The sequence below is a fragment of the Phoca vitulina genome, unplaced genomic scaffold (assembly GCF_004348235.1).
Source record: "Phoca vitulina isolate PV1807 unplaced genomic scaffold, GSC_HSeal_1.0 scaffold70, whole genome shotgun sequence".
Lineage (NCBI taxonomy): Eukaryota > Metazoa > Chordata > Mammalia > Carnivora > Phocidae > Phoca > Phoca vitulina.
The window spans coordinates 1659240-1682156 of NW_022589773.1; the positions used below are offsets into that span (position 1 = coordinate 1659240).

Here is a 22917-nt window from a genome sequence, read left to right on the forward strand (position 1 = left end):
AGTAAATGCCACCCATACCACAGCGTATTATTAAATTTTAAACATTTGAATTCTAAATAATTTAGGTCTTTGGTTTCACACAATTTGGGGGGGGACAAAAAGGGAAGCAAATATGTCTAAAATCAAATCACAGGGTACTGTAACTGCAAAATTGTACAGAACACTGCCTTTGTGGAAAAAAATAAAAAGCAGAATAGTAATTTGTGTCCTTTAAACCTCTTAGTTTCTTTTAAAAATATACATCATAGTGATGTGATAATACTATCAGAAATCTTAAAAATTGATGTATATTTATAAAATGAAAAGAAAGAAGGCAATAAGAAATATATCCAGATTAAGCAAATCATTGACTTAGTAACAACACAACATTTCTGGAAAGGGATTACAGAATGAGGAAAAGGAAGACATAAGGGAATCCATACAGATACAAGGTTGAAACTAAAGTACATAGAGGTAGTAAGTGTTATTATTTAAATTAGAGATGACTGGGATATCTAATATTTAACATTGCTTCTTGTGCATAGAAGAAAATTTCTATTCTCAAAGACTAACAATAATTTAATAGAATAGCAATCATATGACTGAGAATTTAAAAGCTGGTCCAGCTCTCTAAAGCATCTGTTGATCAGAATAGGGTCTGTAAGTATAATAAATGTCAAAATCACAAGTTTCAGCTCAAGCTACAAAATCCTAATTATCCCTAATTTCCTTTTTATCCCTAACGTCACAGCCATTCTTCTAGTGTCTAGCATACAATGTAATGCCAGAACCTGAGAAAGAATCATGACTGCTTTAATCATGTCTTGAAATAGTCATCTACCTTCCCTTTAACAGTACCATATTGATGTCTTTCTTAATCCATCTAATAAATTTACATAGTACTTATAATCAAACATGAAAAATAAAGAAGTTTTCAAAAGCATTCTTTTCATGTTTCTGCCTAGTTTTTAATGAAATATATTTTATATAAAATCATTCTTGCCAAAATTGAAAACGCTAACATACATCCGTTCTTTTAACCTCAAATAAGAAACTTAGTAAGAGAGGCAGACTATAGGAAAAACCATCCTGATCCTTAAACCAAAGCAATATAATGCTTTAAATTTATTCCTAATTTCACAAATAGGCTTGCTTCTGAAAACGGTAAAGTATTTCATTGTGGTTTTTTTTTTTTTTTAGATTATTGCTGTAGTATTAATCCTCACAGAACAAATGCCCAATGTATTAATTCATATGAATCAAACAGATCACTATCAATGAACAAACAACTGTTCATTTGTCAGCAACTATTCTGACTGGCATAAGCACAACGCTGTCCAAAAAAATTTTCTGTAATTATAGTCATGTTCCATACCTGTGCTATCTAATGTGGAAGCTACTAGTCACATGTAGTTACTGAGCATTTGAAATGTGGCTAATGCAACTAACGAATTTTTTTATTTTAGTTCATTTTAATCAGTTTATATTTAAATCGCCACACATGAATAGTGGCTACCATATTTAACAGTATAGACTTAGGGTTTTCACGATTCCCCACATCAAAAAAAATGTGCTTTATGGTCTGTCTTCAAAAGTTTGGTGAATGGTGTAGTTTCCTTGTCTTCTCTGTTCAATAAAAAAATACAAATGATATTATAAAGTTTTCTGGTAGTAAGTATCACTCTAAAAATTTGTATTTTAATTTTCTAAGGTGTAGTTCCAGATAATTTGAAGAGGTTGACCAATAATGGGTGAAATCTGAAGATACTATTCCTGGTCTAGTGCAAGTCCATTCACTTTATGTATAAGGACAATAATCATGTTTCAAGATGACTCAAAAACTACAAATACAATTTTTATTTTCAGTGAGTTTTAGAAAATGGACAAATTCCGATACAAAAAGATGTATTTGTACTGAAGTTTTATGGGGATTTAATGACTACTTTTAAACTACCCCCCAAATTGTTTCTTTCCAAACAGGTCTACATTTTTCACAATCTCAGTAACACATTAACAAAACAATTTTTACTTATTTTAAAAATTAACAAGGAACTTAAAACTTAAGACTTAAAATAGTCTCTCTAGCATAATAGATTTCGTACATATATTACCTTCAGATTGAAAATCTTTTAGTGATACTGTGAGAGGTTTGTCTTTTCCCTGATGATTCTTTCTTTTATCTTTTTTATTCATAACCTTTGACTGAGTTGAAGCATTTTCAGCATTTTCATACTCCTAAAAAGAATTACCAACAATAATTAAGCTTGATTTACACTGGTAAAAAATCAGCATACTGTTATAGGTAATATATTAGAATTTTACTTTTTAAAGGTAAACTGCAAATAAAAAGAAATCAATACTTGAAGCTAGCTAGATTGTATAAAAGGATAGCTTTTTTTTTTAAGAGAGAAAGCACACACGCAGGTGGGGAGGGGCAAAATGAAAGTGAGAGAGGGGATCTTAAGATCTTAAGCAGGCTCCACTCTCAACAAGAGCCCAACACAGGGCTGGATCTCATGACCCTGAGACCATGACCTGAGCTGAAATCAAGAGTTGGACACTTAACTGACAGAGCCACCTAGGCACCCCAGGATAGCTGTTTTTTATTTATATACTCAATCTCTTGCCTCTTAAACATTAAAATAGAAACAGAAAGCTATACCTTGTGGTTTATAATCTCTCCTAGTTGCCACTTCTTCTTTATTTCAGGACCAAACTTAAGACAATCATCTATAGTCAATTTCCTTTCTCACCACCTCTGCCAAATCTGGCTTCCCCTGTTCTCTGCCACTAAAATTAAGGTCAACCTCCCCCACAGTGCCATATCCAAAGACACTACTTTTTCAAACATCTCTTGGTTTTCTCAATACACTCTGACTACTCTTTAGTCTCCTTCACTGGCTTCTCATTTCCAAACTCTTCTCACCATTATTCCATTCTTAAGCTATTCTTTTGCTTTATACCCATTGTTCCTCAAAGTTTAAAGTTCTACCTATACACTGATGATTTTTGTATGCACAAACAACTCACTGGACTGTTCAGTACACATCGCCAAACTAAGTATGTTCACCCTGCCTTCCTTACTGGATCCTCCAGTGAGGACCTTGTTTAATGCCACCATCACCCACACAACTGTGTAGACTAGAAACCTGCATCACCTCTGTCTGCTCTTCCTGTAGACTTTATATACAAATTAGTCACAAGGTCTTGTTGAGTTTATCTCCTTATATCTGTTCTCTTCTCTTCAGACCTTCTGTCATTTCCTTATCTTCTTTGGCTGGACACTGCAACACCCTCTAATTTTAGCCCCTCAATCCATCTTCTACATGGCTATAGCATGAGTTTCTAAAATGAAAACCTGAAATCAATCTAAAAGTTAAAAATATTCAATAGTTCTCTGCCAACAGATTTATAAAGCCCAATCTCCTTAGCCTGGGGCATGAGATTCTTTATATCCTATCCTTCAGAAAGTATCTCTAGCAACTCCAAATCAAAGACACTATACCCTTTCACATGCACATATCCTGTACATTTGCCACTCCTTCCCTGACAATGCCTACTTTCTCTGGCCTAGACTGTGACCTTTTAATACACCTAGTAAGACTCCTCTTTAAGAATCCTTTTCTAAAACCCATCCCCATCAAAGGCAAAAAAATTCTTCCATATTTCTGAATTCCCACTGCACTGAGAACATTCATCTCTCAATGCTATACATAGTAATTATATGTATGTCTCCCTCCGCTACACTCAAGGACTGGGACCATATCTTTATCTTTCTATTATGTGCCTTGCACATTTTGGCTATTCAAAAAAAGATTTGGCAAATGAGTAATAGAACAGAATAGAAAATGCCACCCCAGGGGTGCCTGGGTGGCTCAGTCAGTTAAGCATCCAACTCTTGATTTTGACTCAGGTCATAATTTCAGGGTTGTGAGATCGAGCCCCACATTGGGCTGTACACTCAGTGGGGAGTGTGCCTGAGATTCTTTCCCTCTGCCCCTCCCCTCCATGCACACTCTCTCTCTCTAAAATAAATAAATCTTAAAAAAAAAGAGAAAAAATGCCATCCTAAACTTTAGTTCCTAAAAGAACTCTTACACTAAAATAATTATAGTTATTTTATTAGAATATTGACTTAAAACTCAATGACTACATTAATGCAATCACATCAAACTAATCATCGCATAAAACAGGAGTTCCTCCCTTCTCTGAAAGTCTTTATTGTCTGATAGAACCAATGCTTTTGGGTAGCAGGCCTATGGCCATGCCAAGAAAACTGGCTGGGAGCATGGTATTTTATCAGCACTATCTACTCTACTCCTCCTCTAAATATATAGCTAGTTCTTTTAGCTTTAGAATCTAGACATATATCTCACAACAATAAATCATTATTATATGATAGTATTCTATTTGATAAATTTTATCTCTGAAGTAAGCAAGTCAAGAGATTTTTTTTTATACTTTTCCAGTGTAACTCGAAAGTCTATTTAAATAATTAAATAATAGGAAAGCTAGCTGTGTTCATTTTTCTAATTGCCAGCTTTGTGTTTAAATGGGCAACTAACAATAAGGATCGTAGTTATTCTTGATTATTCAGGATAATCAGAATAGGGACATGGAAAATGAAACTAACACATATAATGTACGAAGTCTTTCTTCCTTTTCCCTTGAACTACAAGTAAAAAGCAAAATCATCTGCTCTAGATTTTAATTCCTCTCTTCCCTTCATCTTAAGTGAAGGAGCTAGTGTACAATGACAGTCTAAAGGCCCTTAAGCATGACCAGGGTCATTTATGATCAAATACAATCACAAGCTGAATACATTTTACAGACCAAAAAAATTTCCAATGCATGTAAAGGACTAAAATATCAAATCCTATAAAAATAATAAATGCTCAATTTAAATATAGAAACTAGAAGCCAACACTACCTTTTACTTAAGTGTTCCTATAGTTTCAAGCTGTACAATGCACTTCAGCAACCCAATATCACAGTTTAGATAAAATTCAGAGTTCACAAGGCCAAAACATCAGAAATTGCCTCACATTTAGTTAATTGTTATATATCTCCAGCAGAGAGTCCCTGTACTCATACTTATTTAAATTTTTAAATCTACTTATTTCCTGTGTTTATTTAAAATAAGTTAAAATAGGGCACCTGGGTGGCTCAATTGGCTAAGCGACTGCCTTCGGCTCAGGTCATGATCCTGGAGTCCAGGGATCGAGTCCCGCATCGGGCTCCCTGCTCGGCGGGGAGTCTGCTTCTCCCTCTGACCCTCCCCTCTCTCATGCTCTCTCTCATTCTCTCTCTCTCTCAAATAAGTAAATAAAATTTTAAAAAAATAAAACAAAATGAGTTAAAATAAATCATCTGCTATTAATTTCATTTCCTCTCTTCCCTTCGTCTTGGGTAGACTAATTTCTTAAGGAAACATTCCAAATCACCAAAGTTCAGTCTGTTGCCTCTCAAAACCTAGTGAGTAATCTTATTATAAAAACTTTGTAACCTGGGTGGCACAGTCAGTTGAGCATCCAACTCTTGGTTTCCGCACGGGTCATGGTCTTGGGGTCATGGGATCGAGCCCCACGTTGGGCTCTGTGCTCAGCACAGAGTTTGCTTGGGACTCTCTCCCTCTGCTCCTCCTCCCCACCCCTGCTCTTTCTCAAATAAATAAATAAATCTTTTTAAAAATTATTTTTTAAATTTTTTATTGTTATGTTAATCACCATACATTACATCATTAGTTTTTGACGTAGTGTTCCATGATTCATTGTTTGTGCATAACACCCAGTGCTCCATGCAGAATGTGCCCTCTTTAATACCCATCACCAGGCTAACCCATCCTCCCACCCCCCTCCCCTCTAGAATGTTTTTCAGAGTCCATCGTCTCTCATGGTTCATCTAAAAAATTATTTTTAAAAAAACCTCATAATAGGGGCACCTGGGTGGCTCAGTCGTTAAGCGTCTGCCTTCAGCTCAGGTCATGATCCCAGGGTCCTGGGATCGAGCCCCGCATCGGGCTCCCTGCTCTCCGGGAAGCCTGCTTCTCCCTCCCCACTCCCCCTGCTTGTGTTTCCTCTCTCACTGTCTCTGTCAAATAAATAAATAAAATCTTTTAAAAAAAAAAACCTCATAATAATATTTTGTTACAATGGTGAATTTTTAGGACAAGTTTTAATGGAGAACTTTTATACAAACTTTAGGAAGGTTGGTCCTAACCTCTGACCACTTAAACTTCTAAAATATCTAAATCAATAAATGTGTAAATACCTTTTTGTGTTCTTCATATTCTAATTTACTTAGCAACAATGCCTTCTCAAGATCTGCTTCAAACATTTCAGATGTCAGCTAAAACAAAAAGAAAGTTTCACAATTATGCCACACTAACTAAATAACCATGACAATATATACAGGAAAGGAAAACAAATACATTAAAAAACAATCTGGGGGGCGCCTGGGTGGCTCAGTTGGTTAAGCGACTGCCTTCAGCTCAGGTCATGATCCTGGAGTCCCGGAATCGAGTCCCGCATCGGGCTCCCTGCTCAGCGGGGAGTCTGCTTCTCCCTCTGACTCTCCTCCCTCTCATGCTCTCTGTCTTTCATTCTCTCTCTCTCAAATAAATAAATAAAATCTTTAAAAAAAAATTAAAAAAAAATAAATAAAAAATAAAAAACAATCTGGGTTCTCCAAATATATCTATCCATGCCAAAGTAGAGAACCCTGTATTTTACAGAAGATACCAAAGCAAACTCCCAATTTTGAGGTTTCTATTTCCCTATTCACTGTCAATTATATATTATATGTCACATAATTTTTTTTTAGTAAAAAAAATTTTACAAAGAAATTGACACTGTATTAGAGGTCAATGACGGTATCCAGTTTAAGACACAGAAAATTGTAATAGTGATTACTACTCAAAAATGTAATACTGAAAAATAACTCAATAAACATTATAAAACATACCATTCCCTTAATATAAAGTAATCCACAGGTACAGAAACGTTAAATAAGGTGACCAAATGTTCTGGTATATCTCTGATGTTCAGAATAATTATTTATAGTGCACCTTTTTACCTCCATCCTTTTATTTGGTTGTCTTACCTTTAAGGTCATCTAATACTATAAAAAAAATAATTCTTTAATTTGTGATCTATATCTTTTGGTTCCTCTTTCCTACCACTCAATATCATCTTAACTTCTTCTTACTTACAATCTAGCTCCTACTACCCTCTAATCAAATTACTCTCCAAATTTGGCAGACAGAATTGCTATGGTAGGTGAATGAGACTTTGGTTTCCACCCCTGGAGATAAGGTTATGTCTGCAGCTGAATACAGGAGAACTGCAACATGACAGGAGTAAACTTCCTGGATTTGTGTACATGGATGTGTCAACTTATGTGGACTAGATAATAAAGGCACAAATTTAGTGGACATCTCCAGTGTTTGTCCAGAATCCCTTCCTTTATTCCTGTGAATAGCTATACTTCACCCCAATGTCCTGTGATTCTAGTAGGACAGTCAATCACATAACCCTGTATACCACCCATCCCCAAACCCACACAAACATCCAAGCTACCATCATCAACGTCAGGGTGGTGGCAAGGGATTGAACTCTTTTCTGATGTCCTAGGAATTAAACTTTGAGAACCAACACAAATCAAGTGGGGTTTGATCATCTGACGCAAAAGCCTCTGTAAGTGAGCATACCAGTTATACCGATTCACGCCTCTAAGCACTCCAGAATTCTTAGTTTCCATCTCCCCCAAGGCACACTTGTTTAATTCTTAATTCAAATCTGTGAATCCTTTCAACAAATGACTTTTGCCAATGGTAATTAGAATTATTTCTATTGCTTAATGACAAAACATCTAAATTAAAACAGAAACTGACTCCAAAAAGGACTGATTTCCAAGGGATAACTTAAAAATTAGAAAAATGTTAACACCGGACACCATGAACTAAAGCTTTTATTCCTAACCAAGTTATCCCTTTGAAAGCACCTCATCTAAACCTACACTAAGACAATAAAAAGAAGGGGGAAAAGATTAGGTTTATCACAGAAAAAAAATTAATCTAACTCAGAGAAAAATGCAATTAGAATTAAAATGGTAAGTAAAGGTATATACACTAGAAAATACGGTTAAACCCAGAGTAAATTCTACATATTTCTATAAAACTAAAACAAACTGAAGAATTAATCCAAATTAGTAATAATCAGGAAAAAGTAAGAACCTTTCAAATATTTATAATACAAAGGGATATTCAAAAACAATTACACAAAAAGTTTACATCAGGCGCCTGGGTGGTGCAGTCAGTTGAGCGTCAGACTCTTGGTTTCGGCTCAGGCTGTGATCTCAGGGTCATGGCATTGGGTCCCGCATCAGACTCCACATTCAGTGCAGAGTCTGCTTGGGACTCTCTCTCCCGCTCCCTCTGCTCCTTCCCCCACCCCTGCACACACTCTCTCTCTAAAATAAATAAATAAATAAATCTTAAAAAAAATAAAGTTTACATTAATTTCTCCACCTAAACTCAAAGCAAACTGAGTATTAAATATTTATTTATAAGTAAAGTCAAGAAGTCATCCCAACACAGAAAAAGTAACAAAAGTACTTAAGCTTATTCTGATCAAAGCTGGTTCAATTTACCACTAAATTTTTAATCCATATTAATGACATTTTATATTTATAAAAAGGGCATTTAATATTATTTCCAATATGTTATATATTCTGACCAATATTCCAAAAATAAGTTAGGAGAAGAACAGGTTAGAGAATTGGGAGTCTTGGAAGATATCATTATTCTTTTTCTTACTAACTCAAGAACTTAAATATTAAAGTAGCTGATTCTACTAGCATGATAAAAACTGAATGAAATGGAACTTTAAAGTGGAAAAATATGGGTTTTTCCTCCTTAGCATTTGATTCTAAATGCAGCAGCTCAGAGCTTTTAATTTTTAACACAAACTAGTATACAAGGAAATACAAGTAGGCAAAAATGATTTAAGTTTCAATTTAAATCTTTAAAACTTAGAACAAATTTTCCCAAAATGTCCATATGATCAATCAGCCAATAAGATAATAGACAACCTTCTATGTGCTTTGCCTGTAGGGCTTTAAAGCAGCAGCATATATTTGGCTTTTGCCCTCAAAGAATTTCTACTCCAGTTGGGGACAGAACACTAACACATACGAAGTACAGGAAATAGAATAAGACATTGAAAGTGCTACAAAAATGGAGGAAAAAAACATACGTAACAAATAAAATTCAGAGAAACATACAGAAAAGACATTAATTTAAGTTTGTCTTTAAATGGTAGATATAATTTGGAGAGATAGAAAAAGGAACAGAAAAATTTCAGGAGGAAAGAGCCAAGTGAACAAAGATATGATATTAAAAATAGGTGTATTATGGGATACATCAAAGAAAGGGGATACTTGATATGTGAATTCAATACAAGTGAGATGTAGACAAAACCCAGGCTTTGGGAGATCACATTGGTGGATAATTTAAATTCCGATTCCATGTATGCTAACTGACCTTGGGCAAATTACATGACTTCTATAAATTTGAGTTTCTTCATATATAAAAAGGAAATAGAAATACCAACTTACAGGGTAGTTTTAAAGATTTAAAGCTACTAATACTTGTAAAGTGCCTAACCCAGTGCCTACCTGGCACAAGACTCACACACAGTAAATAGGAATTCCCCCTCCTCTACGTTGGAGAATAGTGGAAAATGAGGTTGCTTAGGTAGGGAAGGATTAGATTCCCGGCACTCCCTAAAAATTAGGGACTCAGGACAGATGAAAGAGAATTGCTGATGAAGGTAATTTTAAAGAAATAAACTGGAACATCAGAAAAATGAAGGCTTAGAATCAACGTGTTTGGCTAAATATCTGTAATCTCAGCATATAGAAACCTGAACCAGAACATAAAAGTGCAGAAAATAAAGAAGGCTCTATCTTGGAAAAGAATGACCAAGTTTTGGAACACTGACTGAATATGAAATATGAAAGAAGAATGAATCAAAGATAAGATTTTTGATCCTAGATAACAGGGAGAATGGTAGCACAAGACTAAAACAAGAAGAGAAAAAAAATATGATTCTAAATTCTCTAAACATATCTTACAGCATTAATTAATCATAAGACTACTATAAGTATAGTTGTCAACCTAATTCATCAGTACATGTACAGGCAGAACTGGGGGGTAGTCTGAGCCTAAAAGACAGGTACCAGGCAAGAAAATGCAAAAACCACCATGATTTTTAAAAAAGTATCTTCTATTAAGTCTGCAAATTGAGAATTCTTCATCATTTATGGGAGGAGAAAAGAAAGACAAAGAGGAAACAGTAAGCACTACAATGCCTACAGGACTGAAGAGGATACTTACATGTGCCCAAGATGGAGTACTTCAGATCCCCTTCCTTCCTTCATTGCCTACTACTCCCCATCTAGTAGTAAAACATTTTTTTTTTCCTAAACAAACCTATAGCTCAAGGGCTTATGATCAGTTAAAGAATATGAAGAACCAATGAAAAACAGGAAGGCCAGCAAATCTTTTGGAACTAGACCTTAAAAAATTAATTTTAAGTCTAAGTACCATAACAATTTTATCCATTTTACATCCAAGCAAAACAAATTCCAAATGAAGAGTTACTCCTCATTTCCCACAGGCATCATGGGAACAGGATTTTGTAACACAACAGAGAACATCATTCTCAAGACATCTAACGCTTGCAGCCAACTGTTTCTTTAGCCACAACTGCAGGAGTGCCCTGTGGTCCTCTAACTCCATGAACGTCAGAGTGTGGACCACTTATCTTTCATTAATCTGGAAAGCAGAATTATTTTTCCAAAAATCTTCTAATAGTCTTATTGAACATTAAAATTTACAATTTTAAAGGCTGTCAATGTTCTACAAAAATTGGATCTATGTATACACACTATCACATTCAGCTTATTTCAGTTAATGTATCTTCACGTCCTCTGAGTGCTGTTTACATTTTTTAAATCTGCATTTTTGTTGTATGCTTTATTATGTCGCCCAAGTAACAAAAATGGTTCAATGATTTACTGAAGGATTAAAAGTAGGAATGAAAACAGAACTGTAAATACTACTACTTATAAAAACAGCATGAATTTTTAAATGAACAGAACTCTAATACAGTGACTATAGAACATAAATCTGTATGTGTCAGGATAAGTATGATATCACATAAGCAGCTGAAAAGGAAAATTATAAGTAGAAAATTAAGATAGTGAGCATTTGAAATTTTGATTTATTGAGTCAATCTATTTGTTCCTAGCTGCCTGCTATGAAACATGGTCAGACCAATGGCCTGAAGACACCATAGTTTTTGTTTCACTTTCAAAGCACAATGACTTGTATGAGTCTTTCCAGAACAAGCACCACATAATGCTTTTTCCAGAACAAAAGTGATGAATTTTGTTGCTAAAGAAAGAGCCAAAAAATACAGAGGACTTATGAATTTGCACTCCTTATAGGGAAACAGGCACAAGTCAAACAATTGCCAAGGGACTTATTATACCAGCCATGAGGTTAAATACAAATATCACAATCACAAACAAACAAGAACAGAACAAGATATTGGCAAAACACCTTTATCAGATGCACTGGAGGATTCAATGTAAAGGAACAATTACCACTGCGCACATGCTAGCCAATATTTCACTTCAGAGCTGGGCAAAACCAGTGATGTGTGGAGTTTGAATCAGTAAGAGGAAGAAATACACAATAAAATTTTATCAGTTTACACTAAAAATCCATGAGAAGAAATTTTTCTATTCAGTTAATTATTTTTGAGCCATCATACAGACTTACAGAAAGGTACACTGGAATCAGCAACATCAATGTATCATGAATAAAGGAGAACAACATCTACACAGAGGTTTATTCCCAAGCAACAGATATTGGTGAACAGTATGTCTCTTGATCTTAATTCAGTATTAAAAGTAGTAAAAATTATAAATATGATTAAATCAAAGCCATGGCCTATTCATCCTTTTTAAAAACAGCTTTACTGAGATATAATTCACATATTTCATATATCACATAAAATTCACCCATTTCAAGTGAGAAGGAAATACCTCCTTTTGATGCATACAACTCTGCAAAGAAATAGGAAATATAAGACTATCTTTCCACTCTGAAGTATGTTGGGACAGATACAAGTCTATGAAATGGAAAATGAGATACAAACATTTCTTAAAACACTAATAGTGCATTAAAGATTATCTATACAATTTCTAGCAGCTTTCATAGCATACCTCAGCAAAACACACAGTATCTTGAGTAGCCTGAACCTATCCTTTCAGGGTCAATGTGTCACAGTTTTTAATGTTAAGGAAAAGATAAGAATTAAGATCAAAATGTGGTCCAGTGGGTTTGTCCCTATTGGGTCCTTTAATGAGTAAATTCAACTATTTCTATTTATTTATTAAGTGAAATGTCTATTTTTCTTTTTTTTTACCTTATTTCAAAGGCTTCCTTGCATCTTCCTTGACTTTGTAACTTTTGCTTATATGGACCAGGTTTAATTTTTTTTCTTCAACTGATTTAAAATTCATAGAATGAAAAGTCTTATGTATAAATTGTTCTCTTTAAATTAAAAAAAAAATCACACTTGGAACTATATATCTTGTTATCAATATGAACCGACCTATTTCCTTCCTAATTTTTGTATTCAAAAACAGGAATTTCACTTTAAACAAATTCTTCATGTGAGTCAGTTTCTCTTTAATAAGCATTTACAATCACTGTTTAGAGTTAATTCTGCACTGAACTAGCTTCAATGCTTGCCACTGGTGCTTTCCAATTGTTGTGCTCTTTATTTAGATTTGCCTTTTAATTGGCAGGAGCATATCTCAGAAAAGTTTGCAGAAAGGATAATGGCGGTATGCCTCCTTAGCCCTTGCATGTCTGGAAATGTGTTTCTTTAGCCTTCACAAAAATGACACCTTGGCTAGATATGGAACTCTTGGTCTTAGCATTTCAATTCTGGCATTTAAAGTAGCCTGTCGGGGCGCCTGGGTGGCTCAGTCGTTAAGCGTCTGCCTTCGGCTCAGGTCATGATCCCAGGGTCCTGGGATCGAGCCCCACATCGGGCTCTCTGCTCCGCGGGAAGCCTGCTTCTCCCTCTCCCACTCCCCCTGCTTGTGTTCCCTCTCTGGCTGTGTCTCTCTCTGTCAAATAAATAAAATCTTTAAAAAAAAAAAAAAAAAAATAAAGTAGCCTGTCTTCCCGTGTGTGTGTGTGTGTGTGTACAGTATTATTTCCTTGTCTCTCATTCTTAAAATTAAAAACTTTTTGCAAGTTTTCCCAAAAAAGTCTTTAAAAAAGGCTTAAGTTCTTTCAAGTTCAGATTTGAGTACTTTACTTAGCTTAGGAAAATTTCTATCAATATTATCTTTAATGACTGCCTCAATTCTGCTTGTTGTAGGGACACTAATTATGCCTCTGTTGGATTTCAGTTCTGTGTTCCAATCTATATCATGTTGATTTTATTGGCCAAATATATCTCAAATTTTCCTTCATACAACTAACTCAATTTTCTTCAGTGTATAGTCTATTCTTTAGCCTAATGAAATTTTTAATTCTGCTATTTTATTTCCCCAATTTTTTTATTTCACCTATTTCCCTCCCTTTCAATTTCTCTTGGCCACTTTTTCATCTCAGTCTACCACCTCACCTTATTATATAACATTATTAATCTCCTTGACTTTTACACAATGTTCTAGCCCCTGGGTTTTCATTAAGGCAAAAGAACAGGTGATGTCTACAATCAACTTCTGTTTCCTGTAATAAATCTTTTAAAAGTATGCTTTCACTTTGGACACTAAGTACAATGTTCTTTTCCTTTCGTGGTGCACAAACTGCTTCAGTTGACATGAGATCAACTAAGATCCAGTGTTTGCTCACACAGAGATGGACTGGATGCTTCTTTACTGTCCACCTAGTTGCTCTGTAACACCAGCTCTCAGATTTTATGCTGAGGCTTAGCTGATGTAAACTTACATTATCACCTTGGTGATTTAGGAGTAGAGAAGTTTGTCTTAGCAAAATTTCTCTTTTGTGTTTGAAAAAAGTAGCCACATAACAGAAAAGCTTTCTATAGCCATCTTTTTGTCTCATCTCCCTCAATACTGGAATTTCTCATCATGTTGTTCCTTTACTGTGTCAGGGAGAACACCCACCATATTATGTGCTTTCTGCCTAGTTTAGTCACTGCCTGGTTCCTACTTTTAAAATCTGTTATACCATACAGTAAAATAGATTCCAAATGGTTTACTGTCCATCTGTTCCAAGGCCTGCCCTTATCTATTTTTCACTTATCAATGTAATTATCCGAGGATCTACTCTATTTCCCATGACCTTGATTATTTTTCTGCAAGTGAGAATTCCAAATACGGTACCAGGTTTTCTGAGTGACCCATCAATAGTATATCCAGCAGAAGTTCTTCGAAGTTCCTGAGTCTGGGATAACATTCTTGTACAGGGTCAGGGCCAAGTCAACCATTTCCTTTCATAATTACCTGGTCATTTTGGCAGCATTCAGTGGGGGCAGTAAGAAGGGCAATCAAATATCTGTGCTCAAGTTCCCACATTACATGAAATTTATTTTGGTGCAAATTTGTGTAGTTTTCCTTTATTAATTTTCCAGTACCCTTTGGGCACTGGGAGAAATTCTCTCTGGTGAAGACACTGGTCAATTCTATTACTGTCTAAACAAGTAGATCATTACATTTATACTTGTAAACCAGAAGAATCTGTGATAATGAACGCTGCAGAAGGAAAAAGGAAATAATCAAATAAAAACTAGAGGGTTTAACACGAGATGATTTATCCAGTATACCACCGCCTGGAAATATCTTTTAAGCAGCATTTGTGCACAGCTCTCGTGTAATAATTGACACTTGTGATGATGGGCCTAAGGCATTACAAAATCCTAACAAAAATGTTATAACTAATATAGTTTATGTGTTAAGAGTGCAGTTTAGTATACTCTAATTCTTTCAAAACTGGTAACCGAAGCATGATAGGTATAGCACTCTACTAAGCCAAACACCTGCTAGAACAATACCTCTTCCCAACAGATCAACTGCCAGTTTAACAGGTAAGCAAATAAATTACTATTCATTTCCCATACATACAGCAACTCCTAGAGTACATTCCAGGCTTAGTATGTTATTTTCCTGAACAGCACAAACACCAAAAGAAACTGATTGGTCTTAAAAATTATCTATTTGATTTCATTATTAATGATACTTATTTAATAGAGGCACAAGGTATCATGTAAATAGGTTAAAGAAACTAACAAATGCCATAAACTATTTTACATCAAAGCTGAAAAGGAGGGGTGTCTGGGTGGCTCACTAGCTTAAGCGTCTACCTTCGGCTCAGGTCATGATTCCAAGGTCCTGGGATCGAGCCCTGCATCGGGCTCCCTGCTCAGCAATGAGTCTTCTTCTCCCTCTCCCTCTGCCCCTCTCCCCTGCTCATGCTCTCTCTCTCAAATAAATAAATAAAATCTTTTAAAAAAAAGTTGAAAAGGAAACCTTTCCCTTCAAAGTCTTTCTTTTTGAAGCAAAACTGTGGTATTAACAGGAGACCTCGGACCGTACAAATATTGATTTTTTTACTTGAAATAATTTAATCCTGTTATTCTATTTTCCTGATCTCTCCCTCATTTGTAAAAAGGCAGATGAATTGAAACCTCACAAAATAACTGCTTTGAATGGCCAAAACTAACAAAATAATAAGTATATCAATCTTTTCCTAGTGGATGAAAAACAGAACCTCTTAATAAAAGCACAAAGATGTGTGAATTAATCCAATACAAAACGCTCCTCAGAATAGTGGTGTCATGGACTCAGATGCACTGCCACTTTAAAAATGCATAAATTCACTGAAATACAAAGCAAAATAATTTGATTTACTGAACTGTACCTGCTCATCTCTTTGCCTCCACTCTTGCCAATTTTCTTCTCGTGAATCCTTCTGCACTGGGTTTGGTAATGAAAGCTCATGTTGAGCATTACAAATGGCATGGGAGGATTTCTGGGGAATTTTCTTAAAAGCAAGATTCCTGAGCTATGAAACAAACAAAAAGCATATTAAATTCAGTCTACCAATCCTGGAATACTAATGATTTTTTAAAAAATCAGTAATATTTTTATACTTCTAAATACTATTCCATTCATTATGCTAACTCTCAGAATCACTGTGTTTTTCTTAATCTTTGTAAAATATTAATTTCCTCAGTATTTAGATAATGTTGGTGGGTTTCTAACAATTTAGAAAGTGAAAATGGAAATGTAATCTATTATACCATCTTTTTAATGATTCCGATTACTTAAGTGATGAAGTTTATAGGAGTAGAAAATAGAATAACAAGTGTGCTTCTGACTATGTTGTACACCTGAAACTAATATGACATTGTACGGTGAGCATAGCATAATGGATAAACTTGTTGAATCACTATATTGTACACCTAAAATTAACATAGTATTGTGTGTCAATTACCCTCAAATAAAAGAAAAAAATTTTTAATGGGGATAATAATACAATTTACCTTACCAATAACCTTTACAGTGTTGTTGTGAGGAATAAATGAGTCTATAGAGGCAGAGTACTTAAAAAGTGCCCTTCTATGTGGTATATATATACAATGGAATATTATGCAGCCATCAAAAGGAATAAGATCTTGCCATTTGCAACGACGTGGATGGAACTGGAGGGTATTATGCTGAGCGAAATAAGTCAAACAGAGAAAGACATGTATCATATGACCTCACTGATATGAGGAATTCTTAATCTCAGGAAACAAACTGAGGGATGCTGGAGTGGGGGGTGGGGTGGGAGGGATGGGGTGACTGGGTGATGGACACTGGGGAGGGTATGTGTTCTGGTAAGCGCTGTGAATTGTGCAAGACTGTTGAATCTCAGATCTGTACCTCTGAAACAAATAATGCAATATATGTTAAGAAAGAAAAAAAAAGAAGAAGAAGAATGTAGCAGGAGGGGAAGAATGAAGGGGGGGAAATCGGAGGGAGAGAAGAACCATGAGAGACGACAGACTCTGAAAAACAAACTGAGGGTTCTAGAGGGGAGGGGGTTGGGAGGATGGGTTAGCCTGGTGATGGGTATTGAGGAGGGCACGTTCTGCATGGAGTACTGGGTGTTATGCACAAACAATGAATCATTTTTAAAAAAGCAAAATAATGGGATTCAAAGATTAAAGTTTAATGGCTTACAAATTTAAAAGTTTAAATATAAGTGAGAGAAAATAGCTTAAACAACTCTAGCAACTACTTTGCTAGTCCTTAAAAATGCAGGACCTAGACCACAAAGTAACATGATGAGCTAAAACTGGACTGGCCAAACCACTCCCAACAACAGTATCATCATCATCACCATCATCATTATCTGAGATGCAGTAGTTGAAACAAGAGAGAAAAAGAGTGAGAGGTTATTATGGATTGAACTGTAATCCCCCAAAAGATATGTCGTAGGCCTGAAACCCTCGGGTGTCTGTGAATGTGACCTTATTTGGAAAATAAGATCTCAAAGATGTAATCAAGATACCTTGTGACACAGTTACACTAAATGAGAGTGGGCCCTAATCCAATACAACTGTTGTCCCTGTAAGAAGAGGTGAAGACAGAGATACACAAAGAACGCCAAGTAACAGCAGAGGCAAAGACTGAAGTGACACAGCCACGGGCCAAGGAATGTCAAGGACTGACGCCACGAGGAGCTAGGAAGAGGCTGGGAAGGGTTCCACACAGTCTCACAGAGAGCCTGGCCCTTGCACACTCCTTGATTTGGACTTCTACTTATAGTGGGACAGCAGACACAAATAGTTATAATTGTTACCTCGTTTGCTTCACTCTGTTGCTGTTCCTTCTTTTTTCTTCTTTTTTCTCTCTTTTTCTCATTCGTAGTTGATTTGCTTGCTTGAGACTTTCCAGTATTCCGACCTTTGCCTTTTCCAGGCTCAGAATCAGATCCACTGCCACTATCTACTTGCAATAGGGCAAAACGAGAAGCAGTAGTGGGAACAGAACTAAGTACTGCTGAGGCCATTGTAAAGATTTCTATTTTAAAACACTTCTATCAAGAATAATTCCTGTGGGGAGGAAGAAGAGGGGGCAGATGAGTAAACATAATCAGTAAAATCTGTTCCAGATTCTAGAACAATCTTTCACACACACACACACACACACACACACACACTTCCTCCTGACATTGAATTTAGTCATATTTGGATTCATACCCACAGTCCTACTGGCAATAACATTCTTTTTTAACTTGAGTAAATAATATAAAATTGTATAATATAAAATAGAAAAAAGTAGATTGAGATTTCACAGACAACTATTACAAGACTACCACCAATAAAATGTATTCATTTTTCCATATATGGTTTTCAAAAATTCATGATTTTCTTCTTTTAAATATACTGCTGTAATACATACATATTTACAGAGAACATCCTAAATCAATATGCAGCGGTAGGAGTATTTTTCACTGCATACAGAGACCCTTAGTCCAACTCCATGTTAGTCTCCAACTTTCAAGACGGGGAAAAAATGAGTAGAAAAGGAAGAACACTCATATCATATACAAAATACCGCCTTAAGTTTGACTCTGGAGACTGCTACTAAGTCACAGAACTGACAGCAGAATACAGAACTTAAATTTCCTCAACCAAAGGAAACTTATCAAAATCACCTTCCACATTATCTTCTGCTTCACTAGTTTCAGTGTACCCTGAGAGAACTTTCAGACTTAGGGTATGAAAGGTCCTACAGTAATATCTAACACAATTCATTAATCATTTAGTTTTACAGAGGAGGCAACTGGCGCTTGGACTGGGTAAGTGACTTGCCTAAGGTCATTCTGCAAGTTAGTTGCAGGCAGTCACGACCTGAACCCAGGTTTGCTGAACCTTGCTCTCCCAGTTCAAAGTAAGAAGCCCTGTAACTACCAGAAGACTTGGTACTCTTTCCATTCAAAAAGAAACAGATTGTGAAACTCAGAAATTTGTTCATTTTTATTTTGAAATGTATCAAGTACACAACCGAATAAAAAATGTTTGTAAATAAATGAACACTCCAAGTAACCAGCACTAAGATTAAGAGAATTTTAACCCCCCCATGCCTCTCCTCAACAGCATCCCAACTCCCCCTGGCCAGAGATAACTATTATCCTGATTTTTGTGTCAATCATTTGCTTTTCTTTATAGTTTTAACATATCTATCTCAAGCCACAGTACCCGTATCCGAACTAGCTCCTGTCACTTCCAAAATATCCTCTCGTTTACACAGATTCCCCCCCCATCAATGTGATATGTGACTATGCAAAAGTACAAATACTAGAAGTGAGAATCATTGAGGTCCATTTTGAAAGCTAACCACACACTACAGTTTGTATGTTTTTAGGAGCGAACAAAAATGAAAAGCAATCTTCCATTTTAACCTAAAAATCCAGAAAATTATTTGGAAATCTTTGAATTTTCTGTTAAAAATAAAGAAAAATCAAAGTAAGAGCTGATATTTGAAGATACCACCTAGTAGTTATTAAATAAAAGTATTTTATTATAAATACCGCATTAAGACCTATTGCTCCTATGCTCAAAAATATGCAAATCAAGATAAAATACCATGACATATAGAAATGACATCATACTGCTAAATTATGACATATTTTTAGGCTTAAATCTTTGCTGCAAGCATGAGACTTAAGGCTTTATAAGTTACTACAAGGGAGAAGACATTACAAAATGAAAAAGAAGTTCAAGACTCAAAAACAGTAAGGAAAGCATTAATTCTACTTCAACTTCAACATGCCATGTTAAAAATCCTTTAAGTTTTAGTTGCTTTGAGTACTTTAGGTACAATGATCCTACACAGTTGTTCAACAACTATTATTACATTTCATTTTAACTGTTGGGACTATAAATTGCATGGGTTAGCCATTGACAAATACTCATTGACCCTCCCTGAAGGGGAATTATGCACCACTCTCCTACTGAGCGGAGGCATGACCATGTGAGTTATTTTGGCCAGTGAAATATAAGCTTCAAAAAGCTTTTAAAAGCCAGAACGTGGTTCCTGCTTCTGTGATTGAAGCGTATGTTGAGATGGAGTCTCCATCCGTCAGGTCTGATGGGTCTAAAACTACAATGAATAAAGTCTCTTACTAAACTGTAATGGATACGTAGCTTGAGCAAGAAAGCAACTTTGCTGCTTTAAGCTGCAGAGATTTTCAGGTTGTTGTTACAGTATAACCTAGCCTTATCATGACTGATAACTTACACAAATAAATTTCTTTTCCATTCTAGGACTGATAGCAAAACCGTGAATGTCACATTTAGACTGTTCTGCTTGAGTTAAATGTTCACAAAAGTCCAACACATCTGCACAAAGCTCATAGAAAATTTTCTTTCTGTGGCACAGGGCAGAGCTTCCTTACCAACGTATCCTCAAATACAGTTTCCCTGAATCCTTAGGGCACCTAAGAAAACTCTGGAGAATTCAGAGATGCTGGGCAGGCCACCACCAGATGCAAGCAGTCTCATCAGGTGCTCCGCAAAGGGCGGTGCCTGCACATGCTGTTCTGCGGCTACCTGTCAACCGTGGAGAGGGAAGTACGTAAGCCCCTGGAAATCTACTTCATCAGGCCAGGGTAGAACGCACTACTGCCCATCAGGAGAGGCGGGCCCAGGGAACTGCTGGGAGAGTTGGTGCTCTAGGTACCCGAAATGCAGCACGTGCAGTAAGGGAGCGGCAGCTGCTGTCCGGAGTGGGAACACACGAAGTCTCCTAGTGAGCAAGCTTCCAAGTAATGACCTGGAAGCTCTCCATTCACAGGGAGCAGATACTTCCTCCCACTTGCCAGTGCTATGCCTTTTTAACGGCATAAAGTTCAGCTGCAAGGTGACAGCTCAAACAATGCATATGCTTTCTGAAAGTAAGACCTCTGTCATTTTAAACACTCGAAGTTAGGAAGTCCAATCGACTCTGAACTCCTTTCATTTTATCACAACAAATTCTTTACTACAAAAAAATAAGAAATTCTTTACTACATTTTCTATGAGAAAAGCTTTGAGATTCTTTAAAAATAATTTCAACTGATATAAATTATTGAATAGTTATTAAAAATGGTTTTTTTCCATTTTCATTCAAACAAAATTTCAATGGGAACTCAATTTGAAGAAAGCCTCATCGAAAAGTCTGGATCAGGAATTGTATATTCTTATTTTATGGACAAACCTGTTATTTAAAAACTTATGTTCATGGAAGCAAGCACAATTTTCTCATGAGAAACCCTGAAAAGATTTTGAAGTTTTATACAAACTCAGCATTTAGTATCTTTCCTAATACTTTGTATTTTGTTTTATTTATCCTAATCATATAAAGAAAATGTAACATATTTTTTCCACCCCGCTCTATACAGACGCTGAGGATCCCTTCCCAGTTTGGGGGCAACGAGATGCTCTGGTCTTTTATGTTTGTAATGCAGAAATCAAATGGCAGAAAGGCATTGGCCTACCATGCCAACCTGGAACAAGAATGCCTAGTCAAACCTGGTCAACCCGCTGCTTGCTGACAGCCCCTGAGCAATCCGCCTCATCTCTGTTTCCTCACCTTTGAAATAAGGACAAGAGTGCATAGTTCACTGGGTTGTTGTAAAGATGAAATAATATATGTGATGTGCTTAGAACAGTTGCCAGTACAGCAGAAGCACTCAAATACAGACGCCTGCTGCTGTTCTTACTATGATTACTAACTCAAGTATGTCTTGAGGTCCTGTGAGGCACAGGAGAACTGGCATAAGCTATTTAAAAATTTGGCTAAGCATGTCTGACTCCATTGCAAAAGTGGTTTGAGACTTAAATCAACATCTAGCCCTTCTCAAAGTTAAAACTTCAATCTATGAAACGAGAGGAAAAAGTATTTAGGCCCTGAGAGGTAGTGGTCGAGTAGTCAGCCACTGAAGAGAGTCAAACACCTGAAGCTTATACCTAACAAACTGCAGAGGGAAACTCCAATCTCCCTGAAACCCAAGAATCACAGAAGGGACTATGTTTTAAACAGTGGGCACACAGCAGACAAACAATAAACAATTCCTGAAGGAATGAAAAGAAATAATAAAAGACAGAATGATAAAGAGAAAAGAAAGCATTAGAACAAATAGTGTCAACTGAGAAACTGAAAAACAAAAACCATTTTTCTGAGGAGGCAGCTACCTATAATACACCTCAGCAACCCGTGTGTTAAAATACTTTAACTCAAGAAAGGGCAGACGGAAAGAGGGAAATGCTCACCTATAATGATCTCTTGTTTGGTCTGGGGCAGGAGTATAACATAGAACAGAATAGTGGCCACCCCTTCACTATACATAGCAGCTGAGGCGGTAAGGAAATGGGACAACTGGAAGGGCTTCATCATCTGTGCTATCTGCTGTACTTTAAAGGAGAGGGCGAATGCCTGGGTGACTCAGTGGGTTAAGTGTCCAACTTGGTTTTGGCTCAGGTCATGATCTCATGGGTCCTGGGACGGCTCCATGCTCAGGGTGGAGTCTGCTTGAAAGATTCTTTCCTTCTGCCCCTCCCCCACTCGCATGCATGTACACACTCATGTGCCCTCTCTAAAATAAATAAAAATCTTTTAAGAAAAAAATGTAATAGCTAACACATCATCTACCTTAACAGCCAAGAAAGAAATCTATGCAGCATGTCAAAAGGTACACTAACCAGGGGCGCCTGGGTGGCTCAGTTGTTAAGCGTCTGCCTTCGGCTCGGGTCATGATCCCAGGGTCCTGGGATCGAGCCCCGCATCGGGCTCCCTGCTCAGCGGGAAGCCTGCTTCTCCCTCTCCCACTTCCCCTGCTTGTGTTCCCTCTCT

The 22917-nt window shown here is 36.4% G+C and overlaps 1 protein-coding gene across 7 annotated transcripts in view; it reads right to left on the reverse strand.

Moving 5' to 3' along the window:
• The window catches only part of GKAP1 (G kinase anchoring protein 1), a 99843-nt gene that overhangs the window by 69411 nt on the left and 7515 nt on the right, over positions 1-22917 (reverse strand). For 3 of the 7 annotated variants that reach the window (XM_032392867.1, XM_032392871.1, XM_032392874.1), the window contains exons 3-6: positions 17882-18134; positions 15953-16096; positions 6250-6327; positions 2091-2214 (exon numbers count right to left, since the gene is read on the reverse strand). In XM_032392867.1, coding sequence (XP_032248758.1) covers positions 2091-2214; positions 6250-6327; positions 15953-16096; positions 17882-18091 — 556 coding nt within the window. In that variant the 5' untranslated portion in view covers positions 18092-18134. The remainder of the gene's footprint in view (positions 1-2090; positions 2215-6249; positions 6328-15952; positions 16097-17881; positions 18135-22917) is intronic. The other 4 variants (XM_032392868.1, XM_032392872.1, XM_032392873.1 and 1 more) reach the window with 2 other exon arrangements.